This window comes from Emydura macquarii, unplaced genomic scaffold (genome assembly GCF_026122565.2).
Source record: "Emydura macquarii macquarii isolate MOO-44397 ecotype Brisbane River unplaced genomic scaffold, CSIRO-AGI_Emac_v2 contig_3477, whole genome shotgun sequence".
NCBI lineage: Eukaryota > Metazoa > Chordata > Testudines > Chelidae > Emydura > Emydura macquarii.
Window position 1 is genome coordinate 1,633,262 of NW_027133614.1, and position 16,041 is coordinate 1,649,302.

The 16,041-nt window shown below is 46.6% G+C and overlaps 1 protein-coding gene across 1 annotated transcript in view; it reads left to right on the forward strand.

The window, feature by feature from the left end:
- CACNA1E (calcium voltage-gated channel subunit alpha1 E) overlaps positions 1-1,776 on the forward strand; it is a 315,011-nt gene extending 313,235 nt beyond the window's left edge. The window contains exon 51 of the mRNA XM_067535176.1: positions 1,097-1,776. Coding sequence (XP_067391277.1) covers positions 1,097-1,636 — 540 coding nt within the window. The 3' untranslated portion in view covers positions 1,637-1,776. The remainder of the gene's footprint in view (positions 1-1,096) is intronic.
- Positions 1,777-16,041: the final 14,265 nt, after the last annotated feature.

The window sequence follows — 16,041 nt, forward strand, 5'->3', positions numbered from 1 at the left end:
ACCTAGCTTATCCACGGCCTTGCCCCTTGTCCAGTCATTTACACCCATGATGAGTTGGTGTGAAATGCTACCATTCTCCTTGGTAGCATTTGACACCCATTTTGCACTAGTGCAAACACAAGCGGCAAGGCAGGGGAGAATCAGGCCCATTCATATGAACAGTGTCTTTGTCAGTGCCTGAGAACACTATGTTACCACAGACACGGTGTGGGGCTGCAGACATCAGGCCCTGGCACTGCCGTGCACCTGTGTGATGCAACAAGTGCAAAACTGTGACTGCACAAAGGGATGGTTGTAAGACCCAAAGCACACCATTGTGACATCACCAGAGGAAAATGGGAGCAGCTGAGTCAGTCGCCACCTCCGTTTACTCTGTCCTGATCTTCTGAGGCCATGCCTTCATTAGGAGCTGCTCCACGCTGAAGTTACACTGGCATAGCTACATCTCTTGGGGGGGGGGAATTCATGCTCCCCCCTCCCTGAGAAACAGTTAAGTCAGCCTAACCCCTGGTGTAGGCAGTGGTAGGTCAACAGAAGAATTCTTCTGTCAGCCTAGCTACCACCTCTCAGGAAGGTAGATTACCCATGCCGCCAGGAGAACCACTCCCATTGCTGTAGTGAGTGGCAATGACATAGTGAGTGAGTGTAGACATAGTGGGTATGTTTACACTATCGGGGCACTGCCATGGCACTGCAGCTGTGCCACTGGAGCGCAGACACTTCCTATGTCAACAGAATTCTTCCATCAACCTAGCGCCATCTGCAAGGAGGTTGGGTTGACCTAACTACATTGCCCAGGGCATGAAATTTTTCACAGCCCTGGGCGATGTAGGTAGGAGTTTTAGGTGTAGACCAGGTGTAACTCAAGGTAAAAGCCTCGTGAAGGCGAAGCACATTGGAGTATTCACAGGTTGAGTTCAAGCCCAGGCTGCCCCGTGGCTACCTGGAGTTAAGACACCTCTTCTCCTAGGAAAGACACAGCCATGGAGAAATGGCTTTTCATCAGGGGCTTCTGAAGGGGCAGGATGCAGCTTTTGACCAAACTGTCCCATCCCAGCTGTACTGTTCACGTGTTTTGTCTCCTTCCATTTTGCAGGGCACGGGCTCCCTGAGTGAAAGCTCCATCCCCTCTATATCTGACACCAGCACCCCTAGACGAGGTCGCCGGCAGCTCCCTCCCGTCCCCCCCAAGCCGCGCCCGCTCATCTCTTATGCTGCCATGATGGGGCATCCCGGTGACACCTCCCCACAACCCAACGAGAGTGAGGGGGGCTCCCCTCTGTTCTCCCAGGCTCTGGAGACGAACAACACCTGCCTGACCGAGTCTTCCAGCTCTCCACAGGGAAAGCAGAGCCGGCACTCAACCCCCCAGCGCTACATTTCGGAGCCATACCTGGCCCTGCACGACGACTCCCACGCTTCAGACTGCGGCGAGGAGGAGACGCTCACCTTTGAGGCTGCTGTCGCCACTAGCCTCGGCCGCTCCAACACGATCGGGTCAGCCCCTCCAATGCGGCACAGCTGGCAGATGCCCAATGGGCACTACAGGAGAAGGAGGAGAGGGGCTGCGCAGGGGGTGATGTGTGGGGCTAGCATCGATGTGCTGAGTGATACGGAAGAAGATGACAAGTGCTAGAGGCCGCTCCCTCCCTCCGATGCATGCTCTTTGCCACGCGTGGGAATGAAATGAAACCAAAATCAAATGCAGGAGAAATAGTCTTTGTGCAAAAAAAAAAAAATTCAAACCTACTGACCTCCCCGACTCTTTTTTTTTTTTTTTTTGTGCACAAAGAAGCATTTGATTAGCTTGCACGCCCCTGGTCTGGTAAGGCTCACACACCAGCGGGATGAGTGTGGAAACTATGGAAACGGCCTCTCCGAAGAGAAACAGGACTTTATGCCTATGGGAAAGCAAAGGGCAGATCTGCTGCCAAGCAAAACTCAGCAGGAAGCAGCCAGGACCCTGGGATTTATTTGTGTTAACCTTGGTCCCTTGAAGCTTGGCAAAAGATCCCGGCCAGTGGCTTTGGGCACGTTTCCCTTGGGAAGTCGGAATGGGAGAATCAGGACAGACACGTGGTCCTTCCAGAGACGTAGACACCATCACTGGGGTTCTCTTGTGCTGCCCATGGCTTTCGGTTTGCTTCCCAGATGTGCTAGTAACAGAACTGTCGGGAGAAACGTGGGATGGGGTGGGCGAGGACACCGGGGCCCAGCGGACAGCCAGCAGTTGCTGTGCATGGTGGGAGGGGATGGGTTTGAGTGAAACCAAAACAAAATGGCTTGTACCATGGGGAGATTGTGGGAGGTGGGGCTGGGGCATGGGGGCAGTGCTGCTGAACGTAACCACCTTGCTCGTACATATATTATTTATATACTGAGAACTATAGGTGCGTGTGTGTATATACGGTATGTGTGTGTATATATATTTATATGCTGTATATATGAAGATATACACATACAGGTATTTGTTTTAGTCAACTGGTACACGATATATCCAGGGCCATCTTTCTCCTGCAGGACCTCTAGCCAGCAGGCAAACGTTTTCTGTTGACTTATGGTGCCAGGTATGTATTTTTCCTACCCAGCGTCTTGTTCAGTTGGACAAACGGGGCTGGGTCAGGCCCCTCTTTCTCCCTGCCTGGAAGGTGGCAGACGTGGTGTTTGAAATGAAAAATACAGTTGTAGGTAGATTTAAAACAAATGGAAAAGCCTTCCGTGAGATATTAACACGGGAGGAGGTTTTATTGCCTGGTTTTTGCATGTGGTTGAGCCCCAGCTAGACTGAGGAGCTGAGGGTGTGCCAAGGAAGTTACTACTTCACAGTTTACACTTGGGCACGTAGCTGAGTGCCCGTGCTCTGGGTTCCTCAGTGGGGTATGGGAACATTTCTGGATGCCAATACCTCCCCATCCCCTCTCGTGTGTGCAGCTGGCTGGGCACCATCCTCTCTCAGCCTTGCTGCTCAGGTGCCTGCGTTTCACTGCTGCACAGACAGAGTATGCACCAGGGGTCAGATACAAGGCCCACTAACGTCGGTGGAAGTGTTCCCATTAATCTCAGCAGGCTTTGGATGAGGTCTTGATTGATTCCCCTTTGTACCTGCTGGGTGTGAAAGCGCTGTGTACTGGCAAACTGCGTGGGAGAGCAGGAGCAGACTGTGCCCAAATGAGCCCCTTCGTGCCTATTGAGCAGGGCTAAATGATGCAGATAAGTACAGAAATCTCCGCCCAGCCCAGTCCTAACCCAAGAGACCCCGAGGAAATGCAGCCACCCTCTCTAACAAAGAAACCAAAGGACTGAGCACACTATTTTTCAAACCCAAACTGATTGTTTTAGCGGGGGGACCAGAGCTACAGCTGGAAAGCATGGCCGTTGGGGATGAGCACTGCGCCTTTCCCCATTCCTCAAGCAGCTTCATCGCTGCATGGAGGGACACTCCTGCATAGTAGCCCTTCAAGGTCACCCTGCAGAGGCAATGCCACAGACTGAATCCAGGCCCAAAGGCACCACTGGAAAAAATATGGGCAGCATCCTTTGTTTTCCAAAGTTCAGGTACAGGAACTGGAGCTAGATTGCATCACCATAGCCATTAGAATCTCTCCTGGCCCTAGCAAGCTCCATTTGACATGGAGTTGAGGAGTGTTTTGATCTGACTTTGGAGATATAGGTTGAGATTTTCAAAGCTGACTGGAGCTTCACAACTATCATGAATTCAGACTACAAGGTGGATAGAAAGCTGGCTGGATCATCAGGCTCAGTAGTAGGGTAGTGATCAACGGCTTGATGTCTAGTGGGCAGCCGGTAACAAGCCAAGTGCCCCAAGGGTCGGACCTGGGGCTGGTTTTGTTCAACATCTTCATTAATGATCTGGATGATGGAGTGGATTGCACCCTCAGCAAGTTCACGGATGACATTAAACTGGGGAGGAGTGGTAGATACCCTGGAGGGGAGGGATAGGATACAGAGTGACCTAGACAAACTGGAGAATTGGGCCAAAAGAAATCTGATGATTGCAGAGTTCTGCACTTAGGATGGAAGAATCCCATGCACTGCTACAGACTGGGACCGCATGGCTAAGCAGCAGTTCTGCAGAAAAGGACCTAGAGGTTACAATGGATAAGAAGCTGGATATGAGTCAACAGTTTGCCCTTATTGCCAAGAAAGCTAACGTCATATTGGGCTGCATTAGTAGGAGCATTGCCAGCAGATCAAGGGAAGTGATTATTCCCATCTATTTAGCACTGGTGAGGCCACATCTGGAGTATTGTGTCCAGTTTTGGGCCTCCCACTGTAGAAAGGATGTGGACAAATTGGAGAGAGTCCAGCAGAGAGCAACGAAAATGATTAGGGGGCTGGGGCACATGATTTATGAAGCTAGGTTGAGGGAACTGAGTTTATTTAGTCTGCAGAAGAGAAGAGAAAGGGGATTTGATAACAGCCTTCAACTACCTGAAAGGGGGTTCCAGGGAGGATGGAGCTAGGCTGTTCTCAGTGGTGGCAATTGATAGAACAAGAAGCAATGGTCTCAAGTTGCAGTGAGGGAGGTCTAGGTTGGATATTAGGAAAAAGTTTTTCAGTAGGAGGGTGGTAAGCACTGACATGGGTTATATAAGGAGGTGGTGGAATCCCCATCCTTAGAGGTTTTTAAGCCCCAACTTGACAAAGCCCTGGCTGGGATGATTTAGCTGAGGTTAGTCCTGCTTTGAGCAGGGGGTTAGACTAGATGACCTTCTGAGGTCCCTTCCAACACTAATCTTCTATGATTCTATGAATTCACCATGAGCTATGTGGCTAAATGCTGTCAGTTTCCAAAATTTTAACCATACTGTCTAGTGATCTGCTGTTTACTCTTCCACCAGCAGATTTTGGTCACTCTGGAGCAGTTTTTGGCAGTATTTTCTCCCCCAATTCAGAAACAGATTGGCATAGTCAACATCACCTCAATCGCATAGGAATTGAAGGTTTGTTTGAGAAGCTTTAAAATATACATATGAAATATCTGCTGGGACAGTGTAACACAAGCCTTTTTTTGGCATTGGCTTGGGAAGGCGACATTACTCACAAGGGGTGACTTGTCTGCTCAACCCAAACCAAGGGCCTCTTCACTCTTTCCACCACACCATCCTGAAGTATTATGGCAGGTTTTGTACAGAAACAGTCGCCTTGGGGCACATTTTAGACAGGTGTATTGGGTCTATTTATTGTATCCCTTCACCTGTTAGCCAGGTGCAGCATGATATAAAGCTTCCCTAACCATAAAAATGTTCTGGATGTCTCATTGCCTTCCAGAGCTAGAAGCAGCACACTGCGTATCTCTGAGAATCTCCCCTCTCCAATAGGATGAGGAGTCCATGGAGGTTAGGCACCCATATCTCATTGAAAGGTCAGTGAATATTGGGCCCCTAACTCCCATTTGTGCCTTTAAAAAATCTCCCCTAAAAGTTCCCATTTCTAGCACTTCAGCATCATGTAGTATTTCACCATCAAACTGTCCCTTCATCAGCAATGAATACTGCCTGTCAAGGAGCCTCTGCCCAGTCGAATAATTATGAAGGAGAAATTCCACATTTGGAGGCAAGAAGAAACAGTTCTGTGGCAGGTTAATTCTTGGAGCTGCTCAGGGTTTTCCACTATTAGAAGTGGTCCTGGTGTGAGGCTGCATTTGTGGGCAGAGTGCAGGTGAGGGGAATAAAGGAGCAAGAGGAATGCAGTTTATTGCACGGTTGTGTCATTTTTCTCCCATGGCCCCGCCACTTATCCGATAGCTTTGCAATTCTGCACATGCATTGCACCCCTGTCTGTGGGGGAAGGACGGGGAAGCACATTTATTATATACTACATGACTTTCTTGTTAACAGCATAACCTGACCAGGACTAATTTTTCCTGTGAAGGTGTGTTTCTAGGCCACTTGCTCTGTCTTCCCTCTGTCATTTATGCACTTCAAGGAGAGCACATATGTAATCAGCCGCATGTGCAGAACCTGGGGCAAGTGCTTGAGTGGAGCCAAAGGACAGATTTAGCAAATTAACCGTTTCTTCTCCCATTCAGTGGCCTTTATGCAGAAATTGAGTTAGGAGGCTGATTTTCACTTCCAGTTTTAGGTCATTCAGGCCTTGGTTCAGCAGTCCATCCCTCTTCAGCAAAGCATTAGAGCACGTTTAATTATGCTGGCATAGGATGGATTTAAGCGTGTGCTTAGATGCTGTACTGAACTGGAACTTGAATGCACTAAGGATATGTAAGTGCAGATCAAAAGCTTTCCCAGCAGGCAGTGAGGGACTGGAATGGATTTCTCTGGAGTTCGTTTTTGGCTGGCCTGTTCTGCTTGAAAATTGAAATTTTCCTTTCCTAAAGTTCAACTATGCCACAAAATCAGCCCAATCTGAGAGGAGAAGGCTGGCCGCCCACCCGTCACAGTAAAACAGCCCCAGTATTCCCAGTATGGCCTTGCCCATCCCTTCCACATACACACATGCAAATGCAAGGGGAAAAAACAGCAATCAGCAGCTGGCACCAGTACTAGCTTGGAGTGGCTATTGTTATATAGAGCTTTTGTCTTAAGGCACTTGTACAGAGAAATGGGCTAAATCCTTCTCCTGCTGAGATTGGTGAGATGGAGGGTGCTAGTGGATTCAACATAAAGGGTGCTGGGGGAGTCAGGGTTGTCCAGTGGTAGGAAGAGGGTAGAGCAGCTGGCTCAGTGAATAAGCTTGCCTGCAGTATTGCGGTGCAGCATATTTGGGAGGACTGTGCTTATCTGTAGAGTTCAAGCGGTTGAGTTGTCTGGGCCAGCTTCCTAATACAGGAACTGTACTATTTAAAATATAGTGTGTGGCTAAATTCCAGCTCCAGTTGTAACTGATCTGGTAATTCTGTTCTGCCAGCCTGAATTCCCCCTGCGGATTCACATGGGTGTGCTGTGCTTTGCTCACAGTGGCAGAGGCATGCTAGTGCAGGATGGTGGTTTTGTTTCCACCCCAGAAGTGGTTGCAGTTCAGTAGGGCAAGCAGTGACCTTTTTACATACAGGGCCAAAGCCTGGTTCCTTTGAAGTCAGTGGGAGTTTTGCCATTTATTTCAGTAGGACGAAAATTTGGCCTGGGGTCTGTATAAATGCTTTGGGACCAAAAATGCTGTGTAATAGTAATACCCACTATAGTATATTACTTGAGCCAGTCGTCATTGCTGGATCTACAGGTATGTGTGTGTGTCAATATAGGAGGGGAGGCTACGCTCTGAAGACACATGTTTGAGGTGGTTTGGAGTGTGAGCATGTGGCCCTTATCTTAGCTTCTTTTAATCATGCCCTCATTTCTGTCTGAGGGTTATCTTTTATTTTGTCTATATTGTGCAGCAGCCTCGATCATCCAAAATGTAGCTCTGGATGTACGACATTTAATTCTGTGCGAGCCACTGGATAAGCTTGCTCGGTACTTAGAAATCCCGGTGGTATTTGCTGATCTGAAACTGGAAGTGAAGCTCAGACTCCCACCTTGTTTTCTGAGTTTCTGAAAAAATGCTTCAATGAAAAATTTCAACCATCTCTAAGAACTGTTCGGTTCACAAGGGGAGAGATTGGGGGAAAGATCTGTATTCTAGGTGCCAGACACTTCCACTTCTTGTGCTCTTGTGTCTCACTCCAAGGAGCTACTGTACCCCTCTCCTGTGTGACAAATCCTCCTGCCACCCCCAAATTCCTCCCCAATAATCCTACCCCTCTCCTAGATTTCTGACACTCTCGCTGTCCCAAGTGATTGATTCATCCCTACACCAGCTCTTTCAGCTGCTGAATTCACACAAAATATCCCTAAAAATGACTTGGGCCACCCCCTTCCAGCAGCTTAACTTCTCTCAGTCTCCCTCAGCAAGCAGGCTGGCTTTTCCTACCAGCTCCCGACCTGTCCAGTTTCCAGATTTCATCCTGCTGGACTGTGGTGAGGGTTAACCCAAGGACCAAATGGATGCCCGGTAAGTCACGGCCATCCAAAACCTCTACCTCGTTATGCTTGATCTCGTTAGCCCACCTACCAAGCCATAAAGAAATATAGCAGTTTCATTTGGTTTTGATTTGTCAGGCACCAGATGATACGGGGATGGGCATTTAAAACAACAAACAGTGATTAAAGGGCTGGGCTGTCATTGCCAGGGCAAGGGGTGTGGCTCTGACTTTCAGCGTTTGGGGGGCGTTTTGTGTTTTGAGCAGAGGGCCCTCTCGGCACTTTGGAATCCAGTCAGTAGAGGTGGGTCTGCATTGCTGCACTGGTATCCAGACTGAGCTGTGTGAATTCGGGCTGTTCGGGTCTGGGGGTTTGGCTCAGGCGCGTCTCTGATGCAGAAGTTCTCCCTACTGGTCTGTTTGCTGTTACAAAGAGCTTGTGCTAGCCGCTTGGCAGAAAGGAAGAGCCACTCTTCTGCAGTTTTCAGTACGTGTTGTGGCACAGGAGTCTTCTCTGACACCAGGCAGAGACAGCCAGTAGAGAGCTCGTGAACATGCTGAATGGGATGGCTCTAGGCCAGGAGAAGGCACCATGGGCCCCGTTGCGTAGGTGTCCCAAGTGTGATGAAGGCAGCTTTCCAGACCCATTGATTTCCTTTCACTCTTTATTGTCCTTCGTTTAGCACAAATGTGAAGGTTCACTCGGGGGATTTCCTGATCCAGATCTTTCCATGTAATTACCTAGCGCAAATGAATCTGGAGAAGATGCAACTTTCTGCCAGCAGCAGCCACTGTTTGTGCCAGCTCATAGCCAAACTGTCCCAGCAGATGTGCAGTAACTACCAGAGACCCTGCCTCTCTGCGGCAGCACGCAACACCCCAGAAGGGACATGAACAAAGACCCTTGTGGTCCACAGGCAGTGCCAGATGAGCCTCTGTCTGGCTCCTGGGCTTTTTTCGACTAGATGTCACTCACCCGATGCATCACAGCAGGTCCTTGGAGCTTGATACCTCTCAGGTAAATAGGCAAAATGCAGTGAGGTCCAGCTCAGTTCTTTGGGGCCCTCGCGGTGCTGTTGGTGAGCGGCAAGGTGGCAGCGGCCTGGGGGGTGTTAGAGTGTGGGGAAAGAGCAAGAGCCTCGAGAGGTGCTGTGCATTGACTGGCGCCTTCATTGCCACTGGGGTCTCGGATCAGACTGAGCTGGTCCTCGGGCATAGATGCCCACACCCCTGCCAGTGCCCCCTTCAGTTTCTATGGAAATCAGCTTTCATGTAAAAACACCAAACACTTCTCTTGTGGGCGAGAAGAATGCCAACCAACCATGGGGTGTCTAAGGCCTGGTCTAAAGCCTACTGAAGGCAATGGAATGACTCCCATTGATGTCCATGGGCTTTGAATTAGGCTCTGACTGAGTGAACAAGAAGAATCAATAGCTGTAGAAGGCCCAATGTGGCTCTCCTAATGCCCTGGGACTAAGGGAAGTTGTAGGTACTCAGTACCTGTCTGGATCAAGAGGTGAGACACACCCTGTTCATCGCCATTAGCTGTTATCTCTGAAGCCTGGTGATGGCAGCTGAAATGTCAACACTGTTAACTAGCTCCTGGCTGTCTAGCAGCAACATCCAGCTTCTCTGGGATTGGGGGTGGAGCTGCGCCCATGTTTATTATTCCAACTTGACTGGGCTGGGGGGTGCAGGGCTGTCTCGTCCTACAATAGGATAGCAGAGAAATGTATCACAATTTAAAAAACCAAAAAGAAAACTAATCACTCCAGAACTGGTGGGAAGTAATCAACAGCTGGATAACTGTGAACCAAGCAGCTTTGAGGGGCTGACTCTGATTCTTCAGCAGCAGGAAGGCCGCAATGTTACCGTTGGCTTGTTCCAAAGGTCTCTTGCAAAGGCATATCTCCTCATGGTACAAACTGTTGGGACAGGAGGAGGTCATGGGCGGCTGGGTGGGGATGAGCTGGCCCCCCATACGTATGGTAAATAAAGGGGTTTCCATCTGACCTTCTAAATGCAAAAAGTTTTCTGACAATAAGCCATGCTCTGTGTAAATACATTATTGGGGGTGGGAGGTGGGGTTCTTTGGTGTGTGTGCACTAGGTGGGTGGGGGGAGCTATAAAGAGGGTCCTCGTTTCATGTTGGTTTTAAAGCTTATAACTTATGTCTCATTATTATGATTCTAGCTGATACCAGCAAGTGTGCCATGAAGTTTATAAGAGTTTTGAAATATTTCTTAATTTTTTAAAATCATGTTTCAAGTTTAATATCACTTCGGCACACAGACTGGTCTCGCTCCACTATGAAAGCTTATCCTGGTCCCTTCTCCCCCCCTCCCCCCCCCCCCCCAATTGAAGGACAGGTGTGTATCCTCCAGCCTCAGGAATCTTAGATCAAGTGCTGCTATATACCACTGGTGAAATGAGTTGGGCCTGGTTCAGCTCAGAGTTTAGTGACTGGCCATGAGGTTGCCAACTGGGTCATTTGCTTGTGGCTGGAACTGGATCTAGGTTTGGTTACAGGTGGCTCTGCAGGTAGTGAAGACGAGTCAGGACTGAGGTTGGTTGACTCTTTAGATCCTAGAGCACAGAATCAGGACTGGGCTCAGATCTGTCTGAATGCTGCAGCAGGATTGGAACTTAGATCGAGGTTCCAGCCGGGTGATGGCACCAGAGACTTGAAATGGGGCTGAGATAGGTTTGAGAGATCTATCCGATCAAGCCAGGTATTTACACTCTGCTTATTGCCATAACATCTGAGCATCTACAGAGGTTGGTCTGCTCTCCAGCCACACTTAATAAGTCTCAAATTAGGGCTTAAAGCAAACTGTTTCCCAAAATTCCTTGCGTCAGAACGGAGACTCAATCTCTCTCCAAATGTTGGAGCTATGACACTCAAGTCAGAACTGAGTCTGGTGATGGGAAAGGGGCATGTCCAGCTCCTGCAGCCAAAACTGTGAAGTAGGAGATTGGGTCTCTCTCCAGGTGCTAGAACTGCCATTCAGGGGAACTCTGTGCTTCTCAGCTCCTGGATGGACTGTCTCTCCCCCCCTACACACACTAATTGCCCAGACAGCTCACCACATACTTGGATTGGGAGATGGAAGCATTTTCTTGAATGTCAATGGTTTTGGTTGGGAATAATTAGAAATTTCCAGTTTGGACAAGTTAGTTGCTGTTGAAACCATCACAAAGAGGGGAGAAGAGAATCAGTAAAAATCAAAGTGCTATTAAAATAAACCACTGAGGAATGGTTTGCATCCATGTAACTAGAGCTGAATTTGCTCCCTTTGTGTAAAACAAGAACTAAAATTTTGCTGCACACATTCTGTAGTAGACCTCTTCCCATTAGTTGATGAGAGTTGCTGTATTTTATGTAGATACCTGCTGGGTTATTGAAACCGATTGGGGTCAGCAGCCAGGTAAGGAGCATACATCGATAGCGTGGACACTGGTCCTGAGTAGAGCTTTTTATTCATCCACTTTGGTGTTTTGTTAACATGCAAACGCTGTTTGTGTGCAGTTGCACTACAAACCACAGTGCTGCGAATCGTTCTTTTCAATGGCACCACAAGCATGGACTGATTCTATTTCCCTTGTGGAGTCCAGGGTGTGGTTACACTTCTGGATGCGGATAAAGTATCCCAGGGGCTCAGAGGATTTGAAAGCAAATGGGGACAAAATTGTGTCAGACTGCAAAACCAAAAAATGAGAGCACGCAGGGAAAAGACTATCATTAGGGGAGCAAGTTGTTTCAAGGTACCGGGGCAGCCTGTATACCCCTTTTAAAGTGTCTGGACTAACTCTGCTTCTGTATAATGTATCTTCCGTGGCCTAAAGAAGGCTTGACAGCCAACAGAACCTTCCTTCCTCTTCACAAGCCCATGGCATTCCACTGCTAAGGTCCAGTTCCAGTTTCACTACTGTACTTTGAGCAAGCATCTCCAAACCAAGGGCACTTTTGCTTAAATACAACCAGGAGATGTTCTTTATGACTTTAACAAACCTTCAAGGTAGTGGGTAGAGAACAGGGGAAGTGTGCTTCCATGCAGGGAGAGGGCTATGGCGGGACATCAGGTGAGGGAGGAGCTAACAAGAATGTCCCTGCAGGGAGTAGGCTATGGCAGGATATAGAAGGTGGAGGAAATCAGGGAAATGGTTCAGTCTCTGCATCTGAATCTAGCGTTTCAAGATAAACCTGACCCCGCTCAGTCCAGTCCAACTGGAGGTGCACCAGTATGATACTTGTACCAGTGCACAGCTGGCTAACTGATCCCATTGGTTGGTATGACATCCAGCTGTTCTAAACAACAACCATTGCCTCTGGCGTTGACTCAATGTAGTTTTCTCTTGTTTGATACCTGAAGCATGTGAAGATTGATTAAGAGAAAGCAGAGAAGCTGCTGAGGTGCATACTGCATGCTAAGCAAACTGGCATGCAGCCTTTCTTTTGGTTTTTTTCCATAGCCACATCCCAGCCTACGCAGGGCAAGTGTGAGAGCCCCTCCAGTAAATGCGATTCTTATTGGCGTCCCATAGCAGTCATCCCTGTGGAAGTCTGAGTGCACTTCTCCCAAGCCAGCCGCTGAGATCAGCACTGCATGTTGACGAGGTGGATATGTAACATAAATGCTGATTTGGATCCAAAAAGAAAACTACAAAAAGAGGGGAGGGGAAGGGAGAAAAATGTAAAGCTTTAATGTTTTTTTGTCAGAAAAAAAATAAAATAAAAACTTGTTGTAAAGAATTAATCCAGCTGCCTTCTCTTTTTTCTTCTCTTCTTCGCATCACAATCTCCCAGCAGGCTCAGCTGGGGTCACTGTACATTGGGTGTTGTACAGGCACATGGTAAGAGACGGTCACTGCCTCAAAGAGAGGCAGGGTGCTGATATGATCTACCCAAGGCCATTTAGCAGGTCAATGGAAGAGCTGGGAATAGAACGTATGAGGCAGCCCCTCAGATGACATACATTGTCACCGAATGGCGCTATGATACTTAACACTGGCTGAAGATCTGCTCCCAGTGCAACATGCTGCCTCTCTACACGTGTTCTCTAGCAATTATAATCATACATGCGGAGTGACCTTCCTTGGGAGGACATCAAATTTAGTTATATTGTGCATGCTGTTGCTTGGTGGTTCAAAGACATTTCTTTTCTGTATTGACGCCGGCATATTGCACAAAATTAGGTCAAGAGTACCCTCTCAAGTTGTATGCTCTTTAACAAGCTGTTGCCAGCAGCAAACATTTCCAGTGCAGAGACACGCTTTCTCTGACCCATACCCCCATGTGGCATTCTTGACTCTGTTTCATTTAGGGCAGTTGTATTTCCTTATCATTATTAATTAGGATGTTTGTGGACTTAACAGCCTCTCTGATCTCATTTGACATCTCTCTCCCATTGTTGCTTTTCTGGTCCAGAAGTTGCAATACACTGGAAACAACAAATTGAAAAAGACAAAATTTGCTAGAGGCTTCCAGTTGTTCATGTATGGTGTTTAGTGAATGCACCACAAAAACCCAGCAGGTGACATTCTTAGATGCATAACTTAGCAAAAGTTAATTAAAATAAGACTTCGGTTTGATCCTGCTCTCACGCATGTTGTGGTGCACAAAAATACTTTCACCACATTAGTAATGTTACAGTTGCACCAGATTAGTAATAGTAGCCAAGATCATGTTGTTGGGCCACAAGTTAGCAGAATAACCAAAATATCGGTCATTAGCCAACACCTCCATAAATTCTGGCACTGTCTGTATAATAATGACATGCTCTGGCTTGGATTTAACAAGGACTTTTGTTAACTAAAATATCGTGTTACACATTCAAAACACACAACAGATTAATATGATTAGGTCCCGATGCTCTTTACTAACCCCATACCCACTTACTGGGGAACGTACAGTAATGCTCTTTTGTGTGCTGCACCCCCTTTCCTCTTGAACTATATTCCACTAGAGCTGTGTGGGCATGTGAAGCTGCCTACCTTTAAGGGCAGCTCCCTTCAAAACACAACTCAACGTGCTCCATCTTACTTGCACCCCCTGCTTGATACCTTGGATCAAGGGTCTTATATCAAAAGAAGCTCTCCATTTCCCCAGTAGATAGAGAGCTGTGCATCTCAACCAGGGGTACCCCCTGGAAGACCTTTGTGTACATCAACTCATCTAGCTATTTGCCTAGTTTCACAATAGGCTACAGAAAAAGTACTAGTGAAGTCAGTACAAAATTAAAATTTCATACAGACACTGAGTGGTTTATACTGCTCTATATATATTCTGCTCAGAAATGTAATACCATATGTATATTCCACTTACTTTATTTTATAATTATATGTTACAAATGAGAAAGTAAGCAATTTTTTAGTAACTGCACTGTGACACCTTTGTATTTTTATGTCTGATTTTGTAAGCAAGTAATTTTTAAGTGAGGTGAAACATTGGATGTGCAAGACAAAAGAATACAGTAGGCTGAAAAGGTTGAGAACCACTGACATGGAGAAACCAGGTTTAGCTTTTTGAATGTTGCAGACAGGTCTATGCTCTTATATGGCAGGATAGCAGTATTCTGGTGGGTAATATTGCACATGATGTTTTGCTGCTTCAACAAAGTCATTTAAACATTTGTCGAAAGCAGTGAATTTTGGAATGCTATAAGTAATTAAGAGTTTGAAAATGTAATGATGCATTACTTGCTGAAAGAGTGAGAAAAAGCTCTAACAAGTTTTTAATAACATTAAAATATCAGGATGATTTGAACTGGACATCACTGAAATATAAGGTAGCAATTTTATCTACTGGGCTAAATTGGCTTGGTTAACATCAATGGCGATCTCAAGGTGTTACAGTCACCAGAAAAAGCCCATGTTGTTCTGTGAATGTCATAAAAGTATTGTGTTACAAGAGAAATTAAATTAAAACTTGTATATGAGAGAGTTTATTAAAAAGTTCCAGAAACCATGCTGGCATCAAAATACCCAAGAATAGTTTATACCCAATAAGGTATTTTGCATCATCTGTTTCTCTCCCTGCTTTTGCATAGTATAGCTAGCTGTAGCACACAGTGCATTAGCTAAACTATGCTCTTTTGAAGAATAATAAAAAAGACAAGGAAAATTCAGGGTACCAGGACTCAATATGAGTTGTAACCATGCCCCTTTCATGCCAACTTTAGGACATTTGACAAACCAATAGGATACTCTTTTATCTTACCCACTTGTTGCACTTCTCTACTCTGAACACAGTTCTGGCAGGGAATAAGACAAGATAGTGTGATCATTTGGAGGAAAGTTATAGACTATGTATTCTGTGTCCTGCGCCCCATTTTTGCAGAGCTATTTTAAAAGCGGTGCAATAGTAGGTTTCTAATCAGTGGTGCAAGAGTTTTGCAGGCTGTGTGTCTGCGATAAATATTTTATAGGTTTTCAAAAAGGATTTTGTTTTTAAAAAAGCAGCACCAATTAATGAGTTCAATAAATGATTAAGGAAATTGCTCTGCTCATCTTAGAACATTTAAAACTGAGCTTATTCATCACGGAGGGCAGAAAAAAGCCCAAGGGAGACATGATAAATGATGGCAAATACAGAAAGTAAGGGGAAGTTATAAAGGAGACCGGGCTCACTTAGTCTCATTAGTAGTAACTGAGGTCAGAGAAAGCATTAATGGGCTGAAACTACAGGAGGAAAAATGGAGATGAAGTATTAGGATCTCTAAGCTCCTGCTTCTCTCGAAGTCAAGGTGAATGCTCCCCCCCACTGAGTTCTATGTGAGCAGGCAGCAGTTCACAGCACACAAGCACATGCGTAACTTTTAAGCGTGGGGGCAGTCTCACTGAATTCTGTGCACGTGTTTCAATGCTCTGCTGGACCATGGCCTTAGCATTCAGAGCAGTGAAACTACTGCTGGTGAAAAAACAACGAGAGTTCTGTAGCACTTTAAAGACTAACAAATTTAATTTCAGCAGGCGTAAGAGTTCGTGAGCTTCAGCTCACTTCCTCAGATGCAGTTGGTAGAAAAGCATCCCACTGCATCTGAGGAAGTGAGCTGAAGCTCACAAAAGCTTATGCCTGTTGAAATTAAATTTGTTAGTCTTTA